This window comes from Gastrolobium bilobum, unplaced genomic scaffold (assembly GCF_033153095.1).
Source record: "Gastrolobium bilobum isolate Gb01-03AN ecotype WA unplaced genomic scaffold, APGP_CSIRO_Gbil_v1 utg7986, whole genome shotgun sequence".
Lineage (NCBI taxonomy): Eukaryota > Viridiplantae > Streptophyta > Magnoliopsida > Fabales > Fabaceae > Gastrolobium > Gastrolobium bilobum.
The window spans coordinates 20,946-39,044 of record NW_026899159.1 but is presented as its reverse complement, the minus strand read 5'-3'; the positions used below and the strand labels follow the sequence as shown (position 1 = coordinate 39,044).

The 18,099-nt window shown below is 32.8% G+C and overlaps 2 protein-coding genes across 2 annotated transcripts; one reads left to right on the top strand and one right to left on the bottom strand.

Moving 5' to 3' along the window:
- The first annotated feature begins 413 nt into the window (after positions 1-413).
- Positions 414-7,506, top strand: LOC133287779 (superoxide dismutase [Fe], chloroplastic-like). Its single transcript, XM_061485451.1, has 9 exons — positions 414-576; positions 653-702; positions 2,526-2,600; positions 5,713-5,901; positions 5,980-6,151; positions 6,280-6,401; positions 6,528-6,554; positions 6,678-6,701; positions 6,999-7,506. Exons 1-9 carry the CDS (start codon positions 510-512, stop codon positions 7,203-7,205), a joined length of 933 nt encoding a protein of 310 aa, XP_061341435.1. The 5' UTR covers positions 414-509; the 3' UTR covers positions 7,206-7,506.
- Positions 7,507-9,703: 2,197 nt separating this feature from the next.
- Positions 9,704-13,747, bottom strand: LOC133287773 (cell division cycle 20.2, cofactor of APC complex-like). The gene is made up of 8 exons (XM_061485439.1): positions 13,676-13,747; positions 13,461-13,559; positions 12,880-13,071; positions 11,675-11,941; positions 11,465-11,567; positions 10,801-11,117; positions 10,422-10,583; positions 9,704-9,851 (listed from the first exon to the last, which is right to left on the bottom strand). The coding sequence occupies exons 1-8, from the start codon at positions 13,745-13,747 to the stop codon at positions 9,708-9,710; spliced, it is 1,356 nt and encodes a 451-aa protein (XP_061341423.1). The 3' UTR covers positions 9,704-9,707.
- Positions 13,748-18,099: the final 4,352 nt, after the last annotated feature.

Below are 18,099 nucleotides of genomic sequence, written 5' to 3'. Positions count from 1 at the left end.
AATTTAACTCAAAATTACTAATGAAATTGAAATAAGATTTTATTAATCTCATGTTAAAGGATATAAGTTATCTCATGTCATAGAGACATATTTGTGGGCTCCACCATCTGAAAAATAAAAAAAAAAGTTATCGAAAGGTGTTTAAGAGAGAAAGTTATCACATGTAATATATGAGTAGTTTTTTCCATTGAAATAAGACCTCGAAAATCATCAACGTAATATAATTTTATGTATTTAATTACATTAGTTAGTGGTCACTGGTCACAAAATTTTGTGTAGAAATGGGTGTAACAATAAATTGTAAATACTTACCAAAATTTTCCATCTTTATTATCTTCAAAGGAAAAAAATAAAAAAGTAAATATATATTACATAATGTACTAGATAGTACTAGCACTTCTACAATAGTACAATCTCACACAAGTGGTGATACATAGCTCTTAGCTGAAGTAGGACTGTAGGAGCCAAAATATTTTGAAACATCTCACTTCGAAGCAGAAGAAGAAGAGATGAATTTCTTGCAGCTATCCACTACTTACGTGTCACCTTCCGCTTTTCTTCCCCGCCACCCATATGGTTTCACTTCTCTCTCTCTCTCTCTCTCTCTCTCTCTCTCATTTTTTCTGATATGGGTTTCTTGTTTGTTTTGCAGGGTTCCAAAATCTGGGTTCTTCTAGTACCTTCAAATTGTCAAAGAAAGAGGTTTGCTTTTCTAACTATTATGACATATCAATCTGGCTCATTTCTACTCTCACACACACATGCCATGCACCAGTTGGTATATATGACAAATGTTAAATACTACTACCACCCTATGTATTAAATTCAAACCATTAAGTTTTAATTTTTAAGAAATGGGGTTATTCTTTTGGAGAAGTTTTAAATAAAAAAAAAATATAAGTTAATTGATTTATTATCATATCAGGTGCCTTTTTGTTGTTGTTTGTTGTTGTTGCTATTGCTGTTTTTACCGATGGTATTTTTGAATGAATGGGAATACATGTTGAAATAAATTCCATTCTAGAGCTTTTCCTAGTTAGATAGTGTGTCCTTTTTTTTTTGAGCTTATATTATAATAAGCAGAAACCTTTTATTATTGTGCACAATCTGTGATTTGCATTTGCAAGGCATAGGGTATCTGTTGGGATTCTTAGTCATGATAGAACAAATGCATATAGATTTTCAATTGGTTTGACAGGACTGATAGTTTCTTTGAACTTATTCTCATTTATTTTCCTCACTTTTTCAAGGGGTACCGCATAATATGTGGTTTGGACATTTGAAAGAAGATTTTCGTCTTTTTTCCTAGTGGTATACCATAGGTTACTTTTTGTCTTCCAGAATGTATTTTAAGGGCCTCAAAGTGTTGTAAATTCAAGTGTGAGTGATGAAGTCCCAAATTTGTAGGAATGAATTAAGTAAGGATCATATAAGTGAAAAAAACGTATAGACTCAAGTGTCATAAAGTTTTGGGTTAAGATGCGGTGTGAAGTCCACTATTGTGACTTGTCACTTAGCCAATTGATGGAGGTCTCCCTTGCTGTGGGCTTCCCTTCACCGTCTAATACAAGCACTCGTCTATGGTAAACATGGGCAAATGTGAAATATGTAATGATAGATGTTGGTTTCTGTTGGACCCTTGAAGTTCGTTTATCAGCATAAGAAGCCAAAAGAGTTAGTTATGGAGAATTACACGTGGCAAGCAGTGAATGGAGAGGGTGAGTTGGAGATAGTGGAATGGAAAAGGAGATGGTTATAGGAGGGAAAGAGGGGACGGTTGGGGACACACAATAATTGAGTGAAAGCAGAAGTTGAGGGAACTCTAGTAGCTGAGTATCTGCACCTAGAGGGAGCTTGGGGTCCTTGGTTTGCAGAATTACCATTCCATTGTTATCTGTGTTCCAATTTCTATCGTTTCTGTATTGTCTCTGTCTTTTTTTTTTTTTGCATTTCTGATTAGGAGTCATGTTTTGTGTATTGTGGTATGAGAATCTGTAAGGAGCTAGGCTCCATATCTTTTCCTTTAATTGAAATTACTGGTACCGACAGTTTCTTACTCACTGAAGGTGGTTTACCATATTGGAATATCTTGCATATATCATTCATTTATTGGCCCAGTATCCTTTTTACGTTGTATAATTATTAACACTCAAGTCAACAAAAAATGGCAGAACTTGATACCATTTTTGGTACAATCACTTTGGTATAACATCAACAAAAACTAACATTAAACTCAACAAGAAATGGAAGAACTTTATTCAAATTTTACAGCTACTATAACCTTTTTGTGGATTGCTAGTATAGTACACTTTCTGGACTTGAGGTATTTGTCATACCATTTTCGACTTTTTACTTTGTTTCATCGGCTTGAAAAACATTTCTACTTTACAAGTTTGCCTAGTTAAATTTCTTCCATCCTACCTTTTAATGTTTTTCTTTTTTATTTTTTATTTTTTATTTTTTATTTTTAGAAGAAGCATCTTGTTCCTTGTCCTTTTATTTTAAGAAAATGTTGAATACTGCAGAGAAGATGCATACGAAAGGCTGGTCCTACTAAAATCACTGCAACATTTGACCTGAAGCCACCGCCATATCCACTTGTAAGATCCAAAATTTGTCCACTGCTCTATTTACCTGTTAGAATTCATTGTCCTTTGATGGAACCTATACTAAATCAGAACTAATTATCTGCACTGATATGCTACAGAACATAAAGAACTAGAAATTCAACATATAAAAGTGACAATAAGAACAACATTGTATTTGATTGATAAAAAACTCTCAAACAGAGTTGCAATTACAGACTCCAACATGACTGACTCTTCGTCCTAATTAGAAGTAATAAAATGACAATGTTGATAGATAAACCAAAGGTCTCAACTCACCTTCAAAGCCAAACACCTAGGCCTGAAGAGATCCTTTTCCAAAACCCCATTCACTATTTGCTTAATTTCCTGCATGCCTAACACTCCCCTCTTTATATCCTATTATTTAAGAAAACTCCCTAACTAACTACTAATTGTCTCAGGCCCATTATTAAGTAATTATCTCAGGCCCATCATCCTTCAAGTTGAATAATTTTTCATGGGTCCATATGTTTCTTGTATTATTTTCCGTTGTGTTGAAAAAAAAAATCTATTTTAGCAAAATTTTGTTGTGTAATCTTTCATCAACAAAGAAAGTTAAAAATTAAAGAATTAAAGAACTCAAGCATCTCAGTTAGATTTATTGAGTGCAAAGGTGATATGCTTATGGGTTTGTGATTAGGAATAGTATGGAACAGATGATAGAAAGAAGAAGAAATGAAGGAAAAGTTGATTCTTTATTGATGTTATGGAACAGTACAAGAGCTTGTCTTCTGTGTTCCTGGAGCTACAAAGGCTTTTTTGGTGAATTTGGCTTTCCCTTTCTCCCTCTTTCTCTTGTTGTTAAATTCAGGCTGGGTAGCTCCCTCTTTCCAAGGGGCTTTCCCCTTCACACTGAGAGAAGTCTGAGTCAATTAACAATTCAGGCAAATGATACATCTCTACACAGATAGAGTCCTTAATATATATCTTCCAAACTTCTCCTCTAAGCCTCTAACTTTATATTTCCCCTCTAACCTCATAACTCCCTAACTGATCCCTCTAAATGAACTTACAACCATCACTAACTGCCTTGGCCCCTAATTACAACTCATAATCACCCCTAATTGCTACTTATGTATATTCCTTTGGGAATATACCTTTTAAGCTGGTTGCAATCGTGACAAAAGGCTTGTTTCTCACCAAACATGTGGCACTGTTAGAATGTAAATAAGGAAACTAAGAGTTTTGTACGGTTAAACTATTTTTTTGGTGCGTACTGTAGCAGGGTTATGTTTACAAATCTCACATTTTTCCAAACCTGTGTTGAATATAATTACTTCCCCAGTTTTATTTTACTCAACTAGTACTATATAGTCTTGATCTGAGTTGCTTTGTAAAGGTTTATCATTATTATGAACTTGAATGCCTTATTGGAAGTCTTGACACTTTTGATTCGATAGTTATTTCCTTTTACTTTCGTTTTCTTTTTTCAATGATCTTCTTTTCCTTATTCTTCCTTGTTAGAATCTTCGTTGGTATGTTTCCATACTGATTTTTTTTTTCTTTTTACTTTTTCTAATGCTGCTGCTTTCTAATGTACTCTGGTTCTTTCTTTAAGTTAATATTGCATTGTGTCCGTGAATTGTATGAAATGAAGACTTGAGTTTCCATTGTCTGAGCCAGATGACTAACCAATCAAGCTTTCCATGTTTTACCTTAATCATCCATCACTCTGTTGGGAATCTGTTAGGTACTAAAGCAGAGAAGGGAAAACGATTAAGAAAGAAGCGTGGATTGATAGTTCTGAACCTTAACTCAGATTCAGATATGTATTACAATATGATGTTTAAGAGAAACTTACAGAATAGGTAAAAGAGAAATACAAATAACGAGGATGAAATGGAAGAAAAAGGTCTAAATGGTAACTATTACCCAGAACGTATAGAGAGGTTCCCAAAAGCCCAAGAGTCCCAATTTTCCAAGATGCCCTCAAAATGGTCTTTCCTCTATATATTACATCCTTTGTGTGATGCTAAAAATGTGACCCCAACCAACTAATTCTCAGCCTAATAACTAATGCTAAGTCAGTACCTGTAATTGGCAACAATCCCATGTGCCTCTTCCTCACATACACCTTTCCAAACTTTCTACTTGGCAGAACCATATCAGAATCCTTCTTAAGTTTTTTATAATTAGCCATTTAAATCCTTTCTATGCATATCAATGTTACGATCCAATTGAAAGGTATGAGACTTGAGTCACATATTGGTTATATGGGTGACAAATGTGGGATTTATATGGACTTTGGGCTCTCCTACCTCATGGCTAGCTTCTGGGGTGAGCTCTCCCAAAGTTCATATCAATTGGTATCACAGCCTTCCCCTATGTCTCCCAGCCGCAATCGAGCGGTGCGGCTGGTGACGTTGGCGTTGTAGTGTACACTCAGGGCTAGTAAAAGACTGGCGCAAAGCCAGCCCGCCTGGGCATTGAGGCTGTGGAGCGTGGTAGAATGTTATGATCCAACTGCAAGGCATGAAACTTGAGTCCCACATTGGTTATATGGGTGACTAATGTGGGATTTATATGGACTTTGGGCTCTCCTACCTCATGGGCTAGCTTTTGGGGTGAGGCTCTTCTAAAGTTCATATCAATGCTCTCCTACCTCTTGAGCTAGCTTTTGGGGTGGGGTTTTCTCAAGATTCGTATCAATTGGTATTCGACACTATGTCTCCCAGTTGCAATTGAGCGACGCGGCTGATGACGCTGGCATTGCAGTGTTTGCCCAGGGTTAGTAAAAGACTGGGGCAAAGTCAGCCCGCGTGGGTGCCGGGGTTGCGGAACGTGATGGAATGTTACGATCTAATTGCAAGGTATGGGACTTGAGTCCCGCATTGATTATATGGGTGACTAATATGGGGTTTATATGGACTTTGGGTTCTCCTACTTCTTGTGCTAGCTTTTGGGGTGAGGTTCTCCCGAGGTTCGTATCAATTTCAATTACATTGAAATTATTAAACACTACTACGAGAGATTCATTAGTTCTGATGATGACCTAACCATATGTCTTGTACGTGCTTAGATTTTGATGTTTATGTTGGACTGATAATACATATTTTACTAATACTGTCGTAATGAAAATTCTCAGAATGCTTTGGAGCCAATTATGAGCCAGGAGACACTCGAGTATCATTGGGGGAAGCACCACAGGACTTATGTAGATAATCTAAACAAGCAAATTATTGGAACAGATCTAGATGGGAAGTCACTGGAGGACATTATAGTTATTGCGTACAATAAGGGTGACTTTCTTCCAGCTTTCAACAATGCAGCACAGGCATGCATGCTTGTAATCATTCAAGTCTTATTCAGGTTTCTGAACCCTTGCATAATAATCTTGTTCTACTTATTGCAGGCATGGAACCATGACTTCTTCTGGGAGTCCATGAAACCTGGTGGTGGTGGAAAACCATCTGGGGATCTTCTAAAACTGATTGAAAGAGACTTCGGTTCATTTGAAAAATTCCTTGATAAGTTCAAGATTGCAGCCTCAACCCAATTTGGTTCAGGATGGGCTTGGCTTGCATGTGAGTAATTACCCTTCCCACCATACTCTCCCACTTTCTGTCATTCTTTTTATTTGACCTTTATTGGTATATCTAACTTAGCAAGAGGTCCTTACCCATCTTTTTGTTTTCTCATTTATGAAACATAGATAAAGAAAGCAGACTTGACGTGGGAAATGCAGTAAATCCTCTTAAAACTGACGAGGACAACAAGCTAGTCGTGGTGAAGAGTCCCAATGCTGTGAACCCTCTTGTTTGGGGCTACTATTATGTAAGTAGTAAGTTCTAGTTATAATATTCATCGTTCATTTTTTATAGTTTGAAACAGAAATGCTAGGGTAGGGCAGAAGCATCATGACTAAAATGTCTGACGAGATTTCATATTAATTTCTTGCAGCCACTCCTCACTATTGATGTTTGGGAGGTATTAATCAATTTTACTTTCTGTTAGTGATTTGAGGAAACAATTTGCAGAGTCAATCTTTGAAACTATTATTTTATTAATAACATATTGCTGACATTGAAATAATATTTCACTTTTTTACAGCATGCTTACTACCTTGACTATCAGGTGAGATGTGATGTACATAACAGTATTATATATTGGCTTCAGGAATGGATTCTCTCATGTGATATGAGGACATGTGAGAATATCTCAGTCATTCAAATACAAATCATCAGTGATGGAAGAATGCATTAAGATAAAAGGGTGAGAAAAGAATTACCGTTGAGTTGATTTGTATCTGAGCGGCTGAGATTTTCTTATTTGACCTTATGTCACATGAAACGATCTATTCCCATTGGCTAGTGTCTTTAAAATTTCTGTTCAATAGATAAATATAACTATAGCTGCTTGTTATCTCTACAGAACCGCCGTCCTGATTATATATCAGTGTTCATGGATAAGCTTGTGTCTTGGGAAGCAGTGAGCTCAAGACTTGAGCAAGCTAAGGCTCTAGTTGCAGAGAGGGAGAGAGAGGATGAGAGGAAAAGAATAGAAGAAGAGAAATGGACATCCAGTCAAGCTACTCCTGAGATATATCCTGATGGTGATGCTGAATTGGGTGGGAAATGAGTGAATTTTTTTCCATCTAAAATAGAGTTTAACATGGCGTATCCTTTGCTAGGTTTGTGATAGAGGTTCAATCACTTCATGCCGCAAATTTTGTTCTATGATCGATGTTGTAAATTAGACTTTGATGTTATCAAATAAAATGAACACTTGTGATTATTCTTTTAGGGCTCGTCTGGTGGACAGTATAGGATAATAGTAGAATATGATATGGGGCTGATAAGCCTATATCATGTCTTGTGTTTGATGAGCACCTGATTAGCAATATGATAATAGTATGTAGAAAGAGAAAGGAGAAAGAAAAAACAAAATATAATGCAATAAATACAAATACATTGGGTAGCGTGGAGATATATTGGTATCTAATATTGGTATTCTATCTTATTGAATCCTAACTCAGCTCTCCCTATAGGATAAGAAATCATGTATTGGATAGGATAAAATAAGACAATAGGATAAGCTAATCATATTCTATTGATCCACCAAACAAGAGATAAAAGTAGGATATGATAAGTTATTCTATCTTATCTTCTTTATCAGGTGCTACAAACAGAACCTTAATGTAGTACCTTTTTTTGAAACATTTCTTAGTTCATACATGTTGAATTTTTAATGAGTTTGAATACTTACAATTGGCTCACCCTTTCTGTATTCTCTTCATAATTTTTTTGAGTAAACTTTAGATTTCATCTTTCAAATATATAAGCAACATTATATTAGTCATTCATTTACTAGCGTGGTCCTTTGATGATATTGTCATTTGTTTCGTACTTTTTTTATATTTACATAATCGAATTGAATTGATCCTTGAAGTGATATCATATTAATTATTTAAAAAATGATATTAATGGTGTTAATTATTATTGAAGGCTTAATTTGATGTCATTGATAAAGGAATAACTAATGTAATGTCTATACCATGAATCAAAGTAGACATTTATTATAATTTTTTTTAAGATATCTCTTCTCACCAAAAGGAATTAAATAAATAATATAAGCATTTTTTGCTCCATATATAATTTCTTCTATAAATTTTTCAAAAACCATTAAGGTTTTGTTAATTGTATCTATAAAATTCTTTTCTTTGAATATTGAATGTCTATTCTCTCCCATCTCGAAGGGCTCATCTACACCAAAAGTTCACATGCTTGATTCGAGAGATGACTCATATGGGGTGAAAAATATAATGATAGCTTTACAGTCCTAGTGTTTAGAGATATGGATCTTCTCACGTCTCTTCTTAAGATAACAACGTTATATGAAAAATCCCAATCATTCGTTGACAAATAAACAGTTACGGTATTTTTGATAGTTCGTAAAGCGGAAAAGAATGAATGGTCGTTTTGATACACGAATAGCCGAAAATTTTTATGTTAAAAAGAAGCCATGAAATGAGCCATATGTAGCAATTGTGGAAGTTAGGGGTGATAAACGAATTAGGGGCCTTTGCCTCGGCTCGTGTAGGCTTGAGTTATATATGTCTAAAATTGATTGTTGGAACCAGCCTGAACTTGTGTAAAATATCGTTTAATAAGAAGGTCTCAAGCTTCAATTCAAAAGCTCGGCCAGAGTCTCTCAGGCTGGCCTAGTATATTAATTTTTATTTTATATTATTTATACTACTTATAATAGTCATTTCTCTCTTCAATCTATTTCACCCCATTTTATTGGTTAAATAGACTTTTTGAATGATTTTTTCTATATTATGTTGTTTGGATATACATTGAATTTATGAATATTTATGATATTACTAGTGCTGTTGATTGTATATTCTGTTTGGATAAATTTTTATTGTCTTATTTTTTTTTTTTGAACAGGCTAAATCAGGTTTTTATTTTTTGTAAATAAATCAGACCACATGTTGATAATTATATTCATAACAGGTAACAAGCTTGATCAGACTGATATATTTAAACACAGACTTAGTCTTTTAAGACCAAAGCTTAGCTCGACTTGGCCCGTTAACACCCCTAGTGGAAGCCAAACATAGTATGAGTAAAAGGAAACTAACAAATAGAATATATCCATGCAACTAAAGATAATAATCACGTAGATTAGTCATTGAGTTAACAACATATCAGCGAGTGACTCCCCTACTAATGTCAAAAGCAAAGAAAGAGGGTAGGGAAAAGGGAAAAACAGAAACAATTGCCACATTGCAACCTTTAGACATACAAGAATTTGATTTCAGGTTGTAACATCTACTTTTCAATGCCAACCACGTTCTCCTAGTTTAATCAACACCTACCTAGATTATTATCCCACCACAACATTCCTCTAATCGATCAAACAATATGGTAAAGTTAGTATGAGTAAATTGTTTCAATTTCACTATTATTTTGCCAGATAACAAATAAAAAAAAATTCCCTTTTTCTTCACCAATATTATGGATGTACTTCTCTCAATTAAATCATTTACTACATTAAAAAAAATCACTGCTGCAAAAAGATCAGTGTGAACATTACTATTTGAGACAGTAAGAGAACAAAATTGTCTTGTTTCCATCATCTTATTGGGGATATCTTCAAAGACAAAAGTTTATCCAAATCTGAGGTCTCTAAAGTATCAGCAACAGGTGGCCCAAAAACATCCCAAAAGCGAAGAGTCTCATCTGCCCCAGCTGACACCACTGTTAGTCCATCTGGGCTCTGCAAGACATCATAAGAACCTACCTTAATTTGAAATAAATAGATAAAGTTTATATGGTTTCTTTTCATGTTTTATGTTTATATGTTGACCAAAAGTTGGAGTCATCAACATAATGTATCACTTGAGTAAAAACAAATTCAAGCGCTATGCATGCCTTACAACATTAAAACCATTCCCCATAAAACCCCGACTTAGGGAGGGTAAGGGTGAGAGAAATCCTTGTATATAGAGACTATTTGTTGAATTGAGATCTGTGACCTCTCAGTCATTAAGGAGCAACTTTATCACTACTCCAGATTAGCCCTCTTATGCCTCTTGCCTTATAACAATACATGCTTCAAGATTTCACATTGAACAACTTAGTGAGGGTAAAGGTGAGGAAAATCTTTATGCGCAGTTTTACTCTTATATTTTTCAAAGAGGCTATTTCTTGAGTTTGAATATGTAACCTTTTAGTCAACAAGAAGCAATTTTACCACAGCTCGAGGTTTGCCCTTACAACATTACATGCTTCAAAATTTCACATTAAACAACTATGCTGAAGTTCAAATTATGATTTTGTAGCAAACCTGAGATAGATGGAGGACTCGTGAAGCGTGACGGTCCACGCTTCCCAGTTTAGCCATGGATGGATACTTCCATAAACAAAGTTGGTTGTGATTTGCACTTGTACTAAAACCATGTCCACTTAATATCTCCTTGTGATGTCTATTCCATTCTAATCCACAAACCTGCATGAATACCATACTACTTCAGGTAATTGAGTGCATCTAACTTCCAGCTAGAAAAAATAATAGATGCATATATCCAAAGGACTAAATAGTAAGCAGTTAAGACAATGGTGATTAGTTCTTTTTGTTGAATGGCATTTCTTAATTCACTTAACAAACACTAAAATAATAGATAAGACAGTTACTGAAACAAGGAAAAGAAAAATGCCTATCTTGCCTGAGCATTGGTATCTATGTTGGAAATGCAGGTTCCCTTCTGTACATTCCATATCTTAATACATCTATCTTCTGTGCCACCTCCAGAAGCAAGTATACTTGAATCGTAAGGGCACCAAGCAAGGGCCTTCACTGCAGCACAATGGTCCTTAAAACAATGCAAGAAATTGGATGAACTCATTTTAGATAAGTCCCATATATAAATATGATTTTCGTTGCCACCACTTGCCAATATATTTCCCCTTCTCGACCATTTTAAACCACAAACTTCTGCTTTGTGTGCTTTTACCCGGGAAATCACATTTGTTCTTGCTCTAACTGCTTCCACAAACATGAAAAAGCTAGATGTTATATTATCTCATTTCAGCAGCTTGCTATAATCTTGTAAGGACAAGAGCAATCAAACACTATCAAAAATATAAAATAAAAAGAATGGTAGAAAAGCAGGAGATACAGTTTACTCTAGTTCACCCAGCAAGTCTACCACTATATTCTTCTCACCACACTCGTTACAAACACTCAATTACGAGAGAATATAAATAGGCTTTAGAAAACCGCATTGGCTTTATATGCGTAAGGGGAACATGAGTCTTCTACTAAATGCAAAGTGGGAACCGTACTCAACTCTCAATACATCTAAAGGGATGAAAAGTTCAACTAATTACCATCATGATTGATGATAGATTTGTCATGGCTTCCGGAAGTTAAAATATGACCATTCCATGCAATGGTTGCTATTCTTTTACCATGACCTTCAAGGGATCTTATCTGAAAGTTAAAGATAAAAACTAAGAATTATTCCACCCAGCCACAGTGTATAATAACTGCTTGATGATCTTAGAGAAGCCAGATAAATAGAGAGATGAGATGCTTACTGGCATGGAAGTCTCAGAATCCCTAAGTTGAAGTTTAGAATGCATAAATCCTATTGCCACAGATTTGGAATCCTCTGACCAGGAAACACTAGTGGGATAATCATTATCAGTGGCTTTAAACAACTTAAGTACATTATTGTTCTCTGAGTTCCAAAGGAACATTTCTGAGCCCAAAGCAACAGCAAGAAGGTTGTTTTTCCCCCAATCTATAGTGTTTGTATAGAAATCATTTCTAATATTTGGCGCATCCAATATCCTTGCTTCTCCCTGCAAGTTTAGTAGCAATTCAGTTTATCCATTCAAAGTACAACATGAGATTATGACTTAATGTATTGGACACTGTAGACAATTGAATGAATATACACAAATAGACATTGATATAAATAGTTAACTATCAACAATTATTCTTCAATCAGATAAATAGAAACATCACATTCAACCCTAGACTTGCAAAAACTTGTCATCAATTGTTGTTGATAACAGCAACTTAGGAACGTTTTTGCCAACAATCGAAACAAATATTAAACATTTAATTTAAGCATTTATGCTGCTATGGTGATACCCAAAAAACTAAATTCTCTTGCAGTTGAAATGATTAAAACACCAAAGACAAATGAAGGTGCATTTTGCTTAGTCTCGGATATGCATTCTATCATACAACAATAAATTTTTTAGTTAGCCCTTAACCAAAGATTAGTGAGTCACCATATTAGTCTTACAAATTAGTCCTTCAAAGACGAGTATGATTACATTCTAAGTTTTTTAAAATATTTTGAGGAATATTTTAGTGGGGGCAAGATATACTTACCACTAAAATAGTTTACCACATTTACAACAACCTAATCTCCGTTGATTTCCGTCAATTTAACGGTTATAATTTATTAGATTTATTGGGAATTAAGAATTAATTAATAAATGCGACCTAATAATTTTCAATAAATTATAACCGTTAGATTGACGGAAATCAACGGTGATTAGGTTGGTTGTAAATGTGGTAAACTTTTTTAGTGGTAAGTATATCCTTCTCCATTTTAGTGACACCCTTATCTTTAGAGAAGCAAGTTGAGGCCCTTGAGGGTTTAATCTAAATTTTTTTAAACAAATGGATAAATTGATCGCTGCAAATACTGAACAGAATATAAAAACTATTATAAAAAAGAAAAGAAAAAAGAAACTGGAAGAAAGGACATTGATATGAACAAAACCTTAGGCATTTTACGATAATGATGTTGATTGCCATTGTTTTGAAATGCTGCAGCCTCTTCCTCTCGCATCTCATCAATATGACGAATTGATTTTCTACTTGATTTTGGACTTCCCCTGAAGACTAACATTCTAAATGGCTTCCCTTCTGAATTCAAGTTCAGTTTCTCATCCACTTTCTGCCTATACACTTCCTGCCATCATAACATAAAGGAAATAAAACACAACATAAAGCCTCGTTACTTATATCTCTCTTCTCTAATATGAACAGTTTCAACAATGAAAATGAATAAGAAAGAAGGAATACAAATCTGAATCATCAAATATTCCAGAGCCCAGATACAAATATATTTAGTGGAATTTGGTAAAAAACAAAGAAAAAAGAAAATTCAAGAATCTCAACAAGAATGGATTTTCTTGATTTTGGAATGACATTGAAAAGTTCAAAACTTTAGAAACATTGATGTGCTTTTCGATCTCAATAAAGAAGAGGGTAAGGTTCAAAGAACCTTTACAGGATCAAAAGTTATATTTTTAGCATGAAAAAGATAAGAAAAACAAAAACATGAGGGAATGAATATACATTGAATTGTGTATTCTGAATTTTTTTGGTCCTATTTGTGAGAAAACTCTGGGCTTGATCAAGATCCATCAAACTCCTGTTGGGTATGAACCGATCACCCTTCACAAAAAAAAAAAAAAAAAAAAAAAATGCCAGAAAATAAAAAAGAATCATATGGTGAAAAAAATGGAAAAATGGAAATGAGATTGAAAGAGTAGTAATGAAGTTTGATGTACTGGAAAATCATAATGGGTGGGACTGCTGAGAAGACTCTTGGGAGAGTACCAATCACAATCAAGATTCCACATTATTTCTTTAGTTTCAAGAAGAAGATGGTGTGATATGAATTGTGATGATTATGAGTAATGGAAGAGTCTCAATGTTGCCCCCGCCAAATACAGTTACCATTTAAATAGTAGTTTTTTCAACCGTTGCCACTTTCCACTCATAAAAGGTATTTGTTGATTTTTTTATTATTTTCTTGATTTTTTTTATTTCTTCATATTTGACTTTATTGACCGTCGACCCTAATTCATTTGGAATAAAGCTATTTGTTGATGTTGTTTTTATCTTTTCTTTTTTTGGAACTCTTGTCTAAATGGTTTCAAGTTTATTGATGAAAATTCTTAATAATTATGAATCTTTCATCCAATTTAATTTTTTATAATTACTTTTTTAAGTGAATCTTTCTTAATTCTTAATTATATAGTTTATTTTTATTATGAATCTTTCTTAATTCTTAATTATTATAAGTGGGTTTTAGTTACCAATTTGATGTTGTTGACTCTAGGGGGTATAAATAGGCTGGGCTGGACTAAGTTTTGCCTTAAAAAAGTCAGGCCTACGTAAAATACTTTAAGCCTGACTTAACTTGTTAGCCTTGTATAGTTCCAAATTATAAGTCTGATCTAACTTATATTTAGAAAACAAAAGTCTTGACCTAAGTCTATTAACCTGTTTAAGTCTATTAGATATTCAATAATTCAAATAAATAAAAATAATAATATTACTTTATTATTCAAAATCATTAAAATATTATTTATTTTATTTTATTTAAAATAAATAATATGATAGGTTAGCCTGTAAGTTGATAGGCCCGATATATAAAAGAAAGTCTATGACTTGCTTTTTAAATAGACTTTTTTTATATGCAATAAGCTGAGTCTGACTTGATGTAAATTAGGTCATAAGCCCTATTAAGTCGGCTGACTCATTTATACCCCTAAGTCCTCGAGCCACTTTGCAAAAACCAAGGCCCAGAAGAGAGGTTTTAAGTGGGTTAATGAAAATTCTTAGTCCAATTTAATTTTTTATAATTACTTCTTTTTTAAACAAATTTACTTGTCATTTTTTAATGACTTTTGAAGAACAGTACAACTTTTTTTTTTCGGGTGAGATTTTTGCGTTTATGTTGTTAATGGGAAACCACTTCCTTTATATAATAATCAACAATAAATTTACAGTTTACCAAAAAATAATTAACAATAAATTCACTTGATTTTTTTTTTTTGATAAACAAATTTACTTGATTTAACACTAAACTAATATTATTTGTGCAATTATAAGAAATGATCTATCCACGACAAAAACCCATTATTTGTTACCAGCTTATTGATGGCTATCTGTCAATTCACATTTTTTGTACTTTATTTTTTGGTAGAACACATTTTTTGTACTTTATTTAGACAAAAAAGATAATAATAATAATAAGGAGAGGTTAAAGTGAATTATACTAATATAAGAAGAAATCAATAAGGATTTTTAAAAATAAATGTAATTGGAGAGCTATAAATATTATTTTGCACTTTATATGTTTATCTTTTAATCAATGAAGTGAAACTACTTAGACAAAAAACAAAAAACTCCTATGTAATATTAAGTGAAGAAGATAGATTAATGAGTTAAATAATCTTCAGTTACTTACACTTTTTGAGAATTTCAATTAAAAAAATTTAAAATTGTAAAGATTCATTTATAATTTAAAAATATATGGACGCCTTTATAATTTTTTAAAAGGTAGAAGACCTTTAAATTAATTTAACTTTATTAATAACATATTCTTTTAGTCATTGTTGTGAGATCAAACATTTTTAAATTTATTTTAGTAATAGCTTATTTTACTTTTAATAATTATTTTTCATTCAAGAATCTTCACCTAATAATACTTTCTTATTAGAATTTTTTGGTACATTTAAGATGTGCATGACAACAATGACGTTCTTTGGTATTGCTTCTGGAAGTCAATATTTTATTTTTTACATTTATGTTTAGCAAAAGTTTTTGTGAAAAAATATATATTTAATTATAACCAATGTTGTTAAATTCGAGTTTCTACGTAGAAACGAAAAGGGGTGGTAGAAACGTAAAACGTAAAAATGACACGAAATGTAAAGTTTTTACTTTCTACTACTTAAGGTCAAAATACAAAATTATACATATGCATGTAAAAAAAAAATCACATAATAGCCAAGTATCAAAATTATAAATAGTGATAACTAATAAGTAATGGATAATCAATCTACTCTAGCTGCTTCATACACTCTGCAGATTTTGGATCATCGTTCATCAGGAAATAATTCCACTTTTTTTTTTTTTTGATAACAATAATTCCACTTCTTTCAATGCACACAATGATCCAAAAACATAAAACGATTCTCATAGCATAACTTATAATAGAATTGCAGCTTTATAAGACATAATTATAAAAGACAACTTTATAAGACATATATCCAAACAAAAAGATATCAAGATACTATGCATATGATTTGGAGAAAACGAAAATTGGGGTTTTTTTTTTTAATTTCTTTTTTTGTAAATCTTTTTTTTTTTAATTTCATTTGAAGTAAAAACGGTCAAAACGTAAGTTTTTACCATTTTTACGTTTTTACGTGACATTTTTACCAGTTTTTACTCAGGACCGTTTTTACTTGCATTTTAACACACACCACTCTAGTAAAAATGTAAAAACATAAGTTTTTACACTAGTTTTTTACAACAATGATTATAACAACTTTTTTTTTTGGTAAGCATAACAACTTATTTTTATTCCCAAAGAGAGTATATTTAATAATGGAACAAATATTTATCATTTTAAATGACACAATTTTATGTCATTTTAAAAGAAACGACATTATTTTGATGTATATTTGATGATTTTTTACATTTTCTCTTCTCCATAAAATTACGAAGAAAGTGAAGGAAAGAAAATATAAAAAATCACCAATTATGTATCAAAATGATGTCATTTCATCTAAAATAACACAAAATTATGTTATTTAAAATGACAAACACTTTTTCTTTAATAGTAACGTGCATGTAGTGCTGATAAAACATTCTATATGTGTATTTAATAAATAGTGTATCAGGAAAAAAATATGATTCTTATTTTTGTACGATTCATTCTCTAAAATGAAAAAAAAAAATCAATTTTATCAAATGCTAATTTTAATAATTTATGTTTCCCAAACTAAAAAAAAGAAAAGAAAAACTTTGTAGTGTGGTCCTCCTACTAATTAATTACAGAACCACCTACTACAAAAATACAATGTGTTAAAGATTTTCTTTTGTCAAGATCACCAACATAGCCTGATAAAGTGGTATGTGTCCAATCAAATTCCAAACTAATAGCTAAAGTACCCTTCAAATATTTTAGGATTCACTTCACTGCCTCCCCATGAAACTTTTTAGGATGTTATAAGCAATGATTCACCGCGCTCATTGCACACCATAACAAATTAAATTGTCCACTACACTACTATAAGGTACATGCGACATGTCTTCATCTTTTGCATCTGTTTTAGGGCAAAAAAATTAAAATATTGTTGTTTCGAACCAATTTACTGATTTATTGCACTCACTCACACTCAGTTTGGACAAGATCACTCACGCCCCACTTAGGCGTGACCACTAAGCCACTCATGCCTAGAAAAGGCGTGACCACTCACGCCCAAGCTAGGTGTGACCTAGCTGGCCTATATATACCCCCACTTTTCACTTTTTATTTCAAACTATCTCTACCTTCTCTTTAAGATTTTGCTCTAACTTCTTTCTAGATTTCTCCTTGAGTTTTTGGCGTAGTGAAGCTCTGCCAATCAAGTAAGTCTTAATATCTGGTTTCTATATTTTTTTAATTATAGTAATAGATGTGTTATACTAGTGACCTAGGAATTTGTTAGTGACTTAGGAAATTTGCTAGTGACCTAGAAGTTTATTTGTGACTTAGGACTTTGTTAGTGACCAAGGAATTGATTGTGGCTTGGGAAATTGTTAGTGATCTAGGAATTTGTTAGTGACTTAGGAATTTGTTACCGACCTAGGAATTTATTTGTGACTTAGAAAATTGTTAGTGACTTAGGTTATGATTAGTGACTTAGGATAATTATAGGAAATTATAATATATACTTACATACTTTTAATAAAAAAAACTTTTTTCTAATTTAATATATTTTTAAAAGTTGTACTATACATGTAAATTATTTGAAATGAAATTAATTATAACAATCAATTTGTACTTTTTTATAGTATATTATTATGGTTGACTCATCATCATCCAAATCTCCTTGGTCTATATCCAATCACAAGCCTGAGCTTACGGATCCCACCACACACATGATTCCAGGAACATACAAGTGGGAAGTACTCCGGAGGTAGGACTATAACA

Coding starts and splice junctions, on each gene's coding strand:
- LOC133287779 (XM_061485451.1), top strand. CDS start 510: ATGAATTTCTTGCAGCTATCCACTACTTACGTGTCACCTTCCGCTTTT. Junction 5,902..5,979: donor CTTTCAACAATGCAGCACAG/GCATGCATGCTT, acceptor TACTTATTGCAG/GCATGGAACCATGACTTCTT. Junction 6,555..6,677: donor TCACTATTGATGTTTGGGAG/GTATTAATCAAT, acceptor ACTTTTTTACAG/CATGCTTACTACCTTGACTA.
- LOC133287773 (XM_061485439.1), bottom strand. CDS start 13,747: ATGTGGAATCTTGATTGTGATTGGTACTCTCCCAAGAGTCTTCTCAGC. Junction 13,560..13,675: donor CCACCCATTATGATTTTCCA/GTACATCAAACT, acceptor TTTTTTGTGAAG/GGTGATCGGTTCATACCCAA. Junction 13,072..13,460: donor TTCAGAATACACAATTCAAT/GTATATTCATTC, acceptor TTATGATGGCAG/GAAGTGTATAGGCAGAAAGT.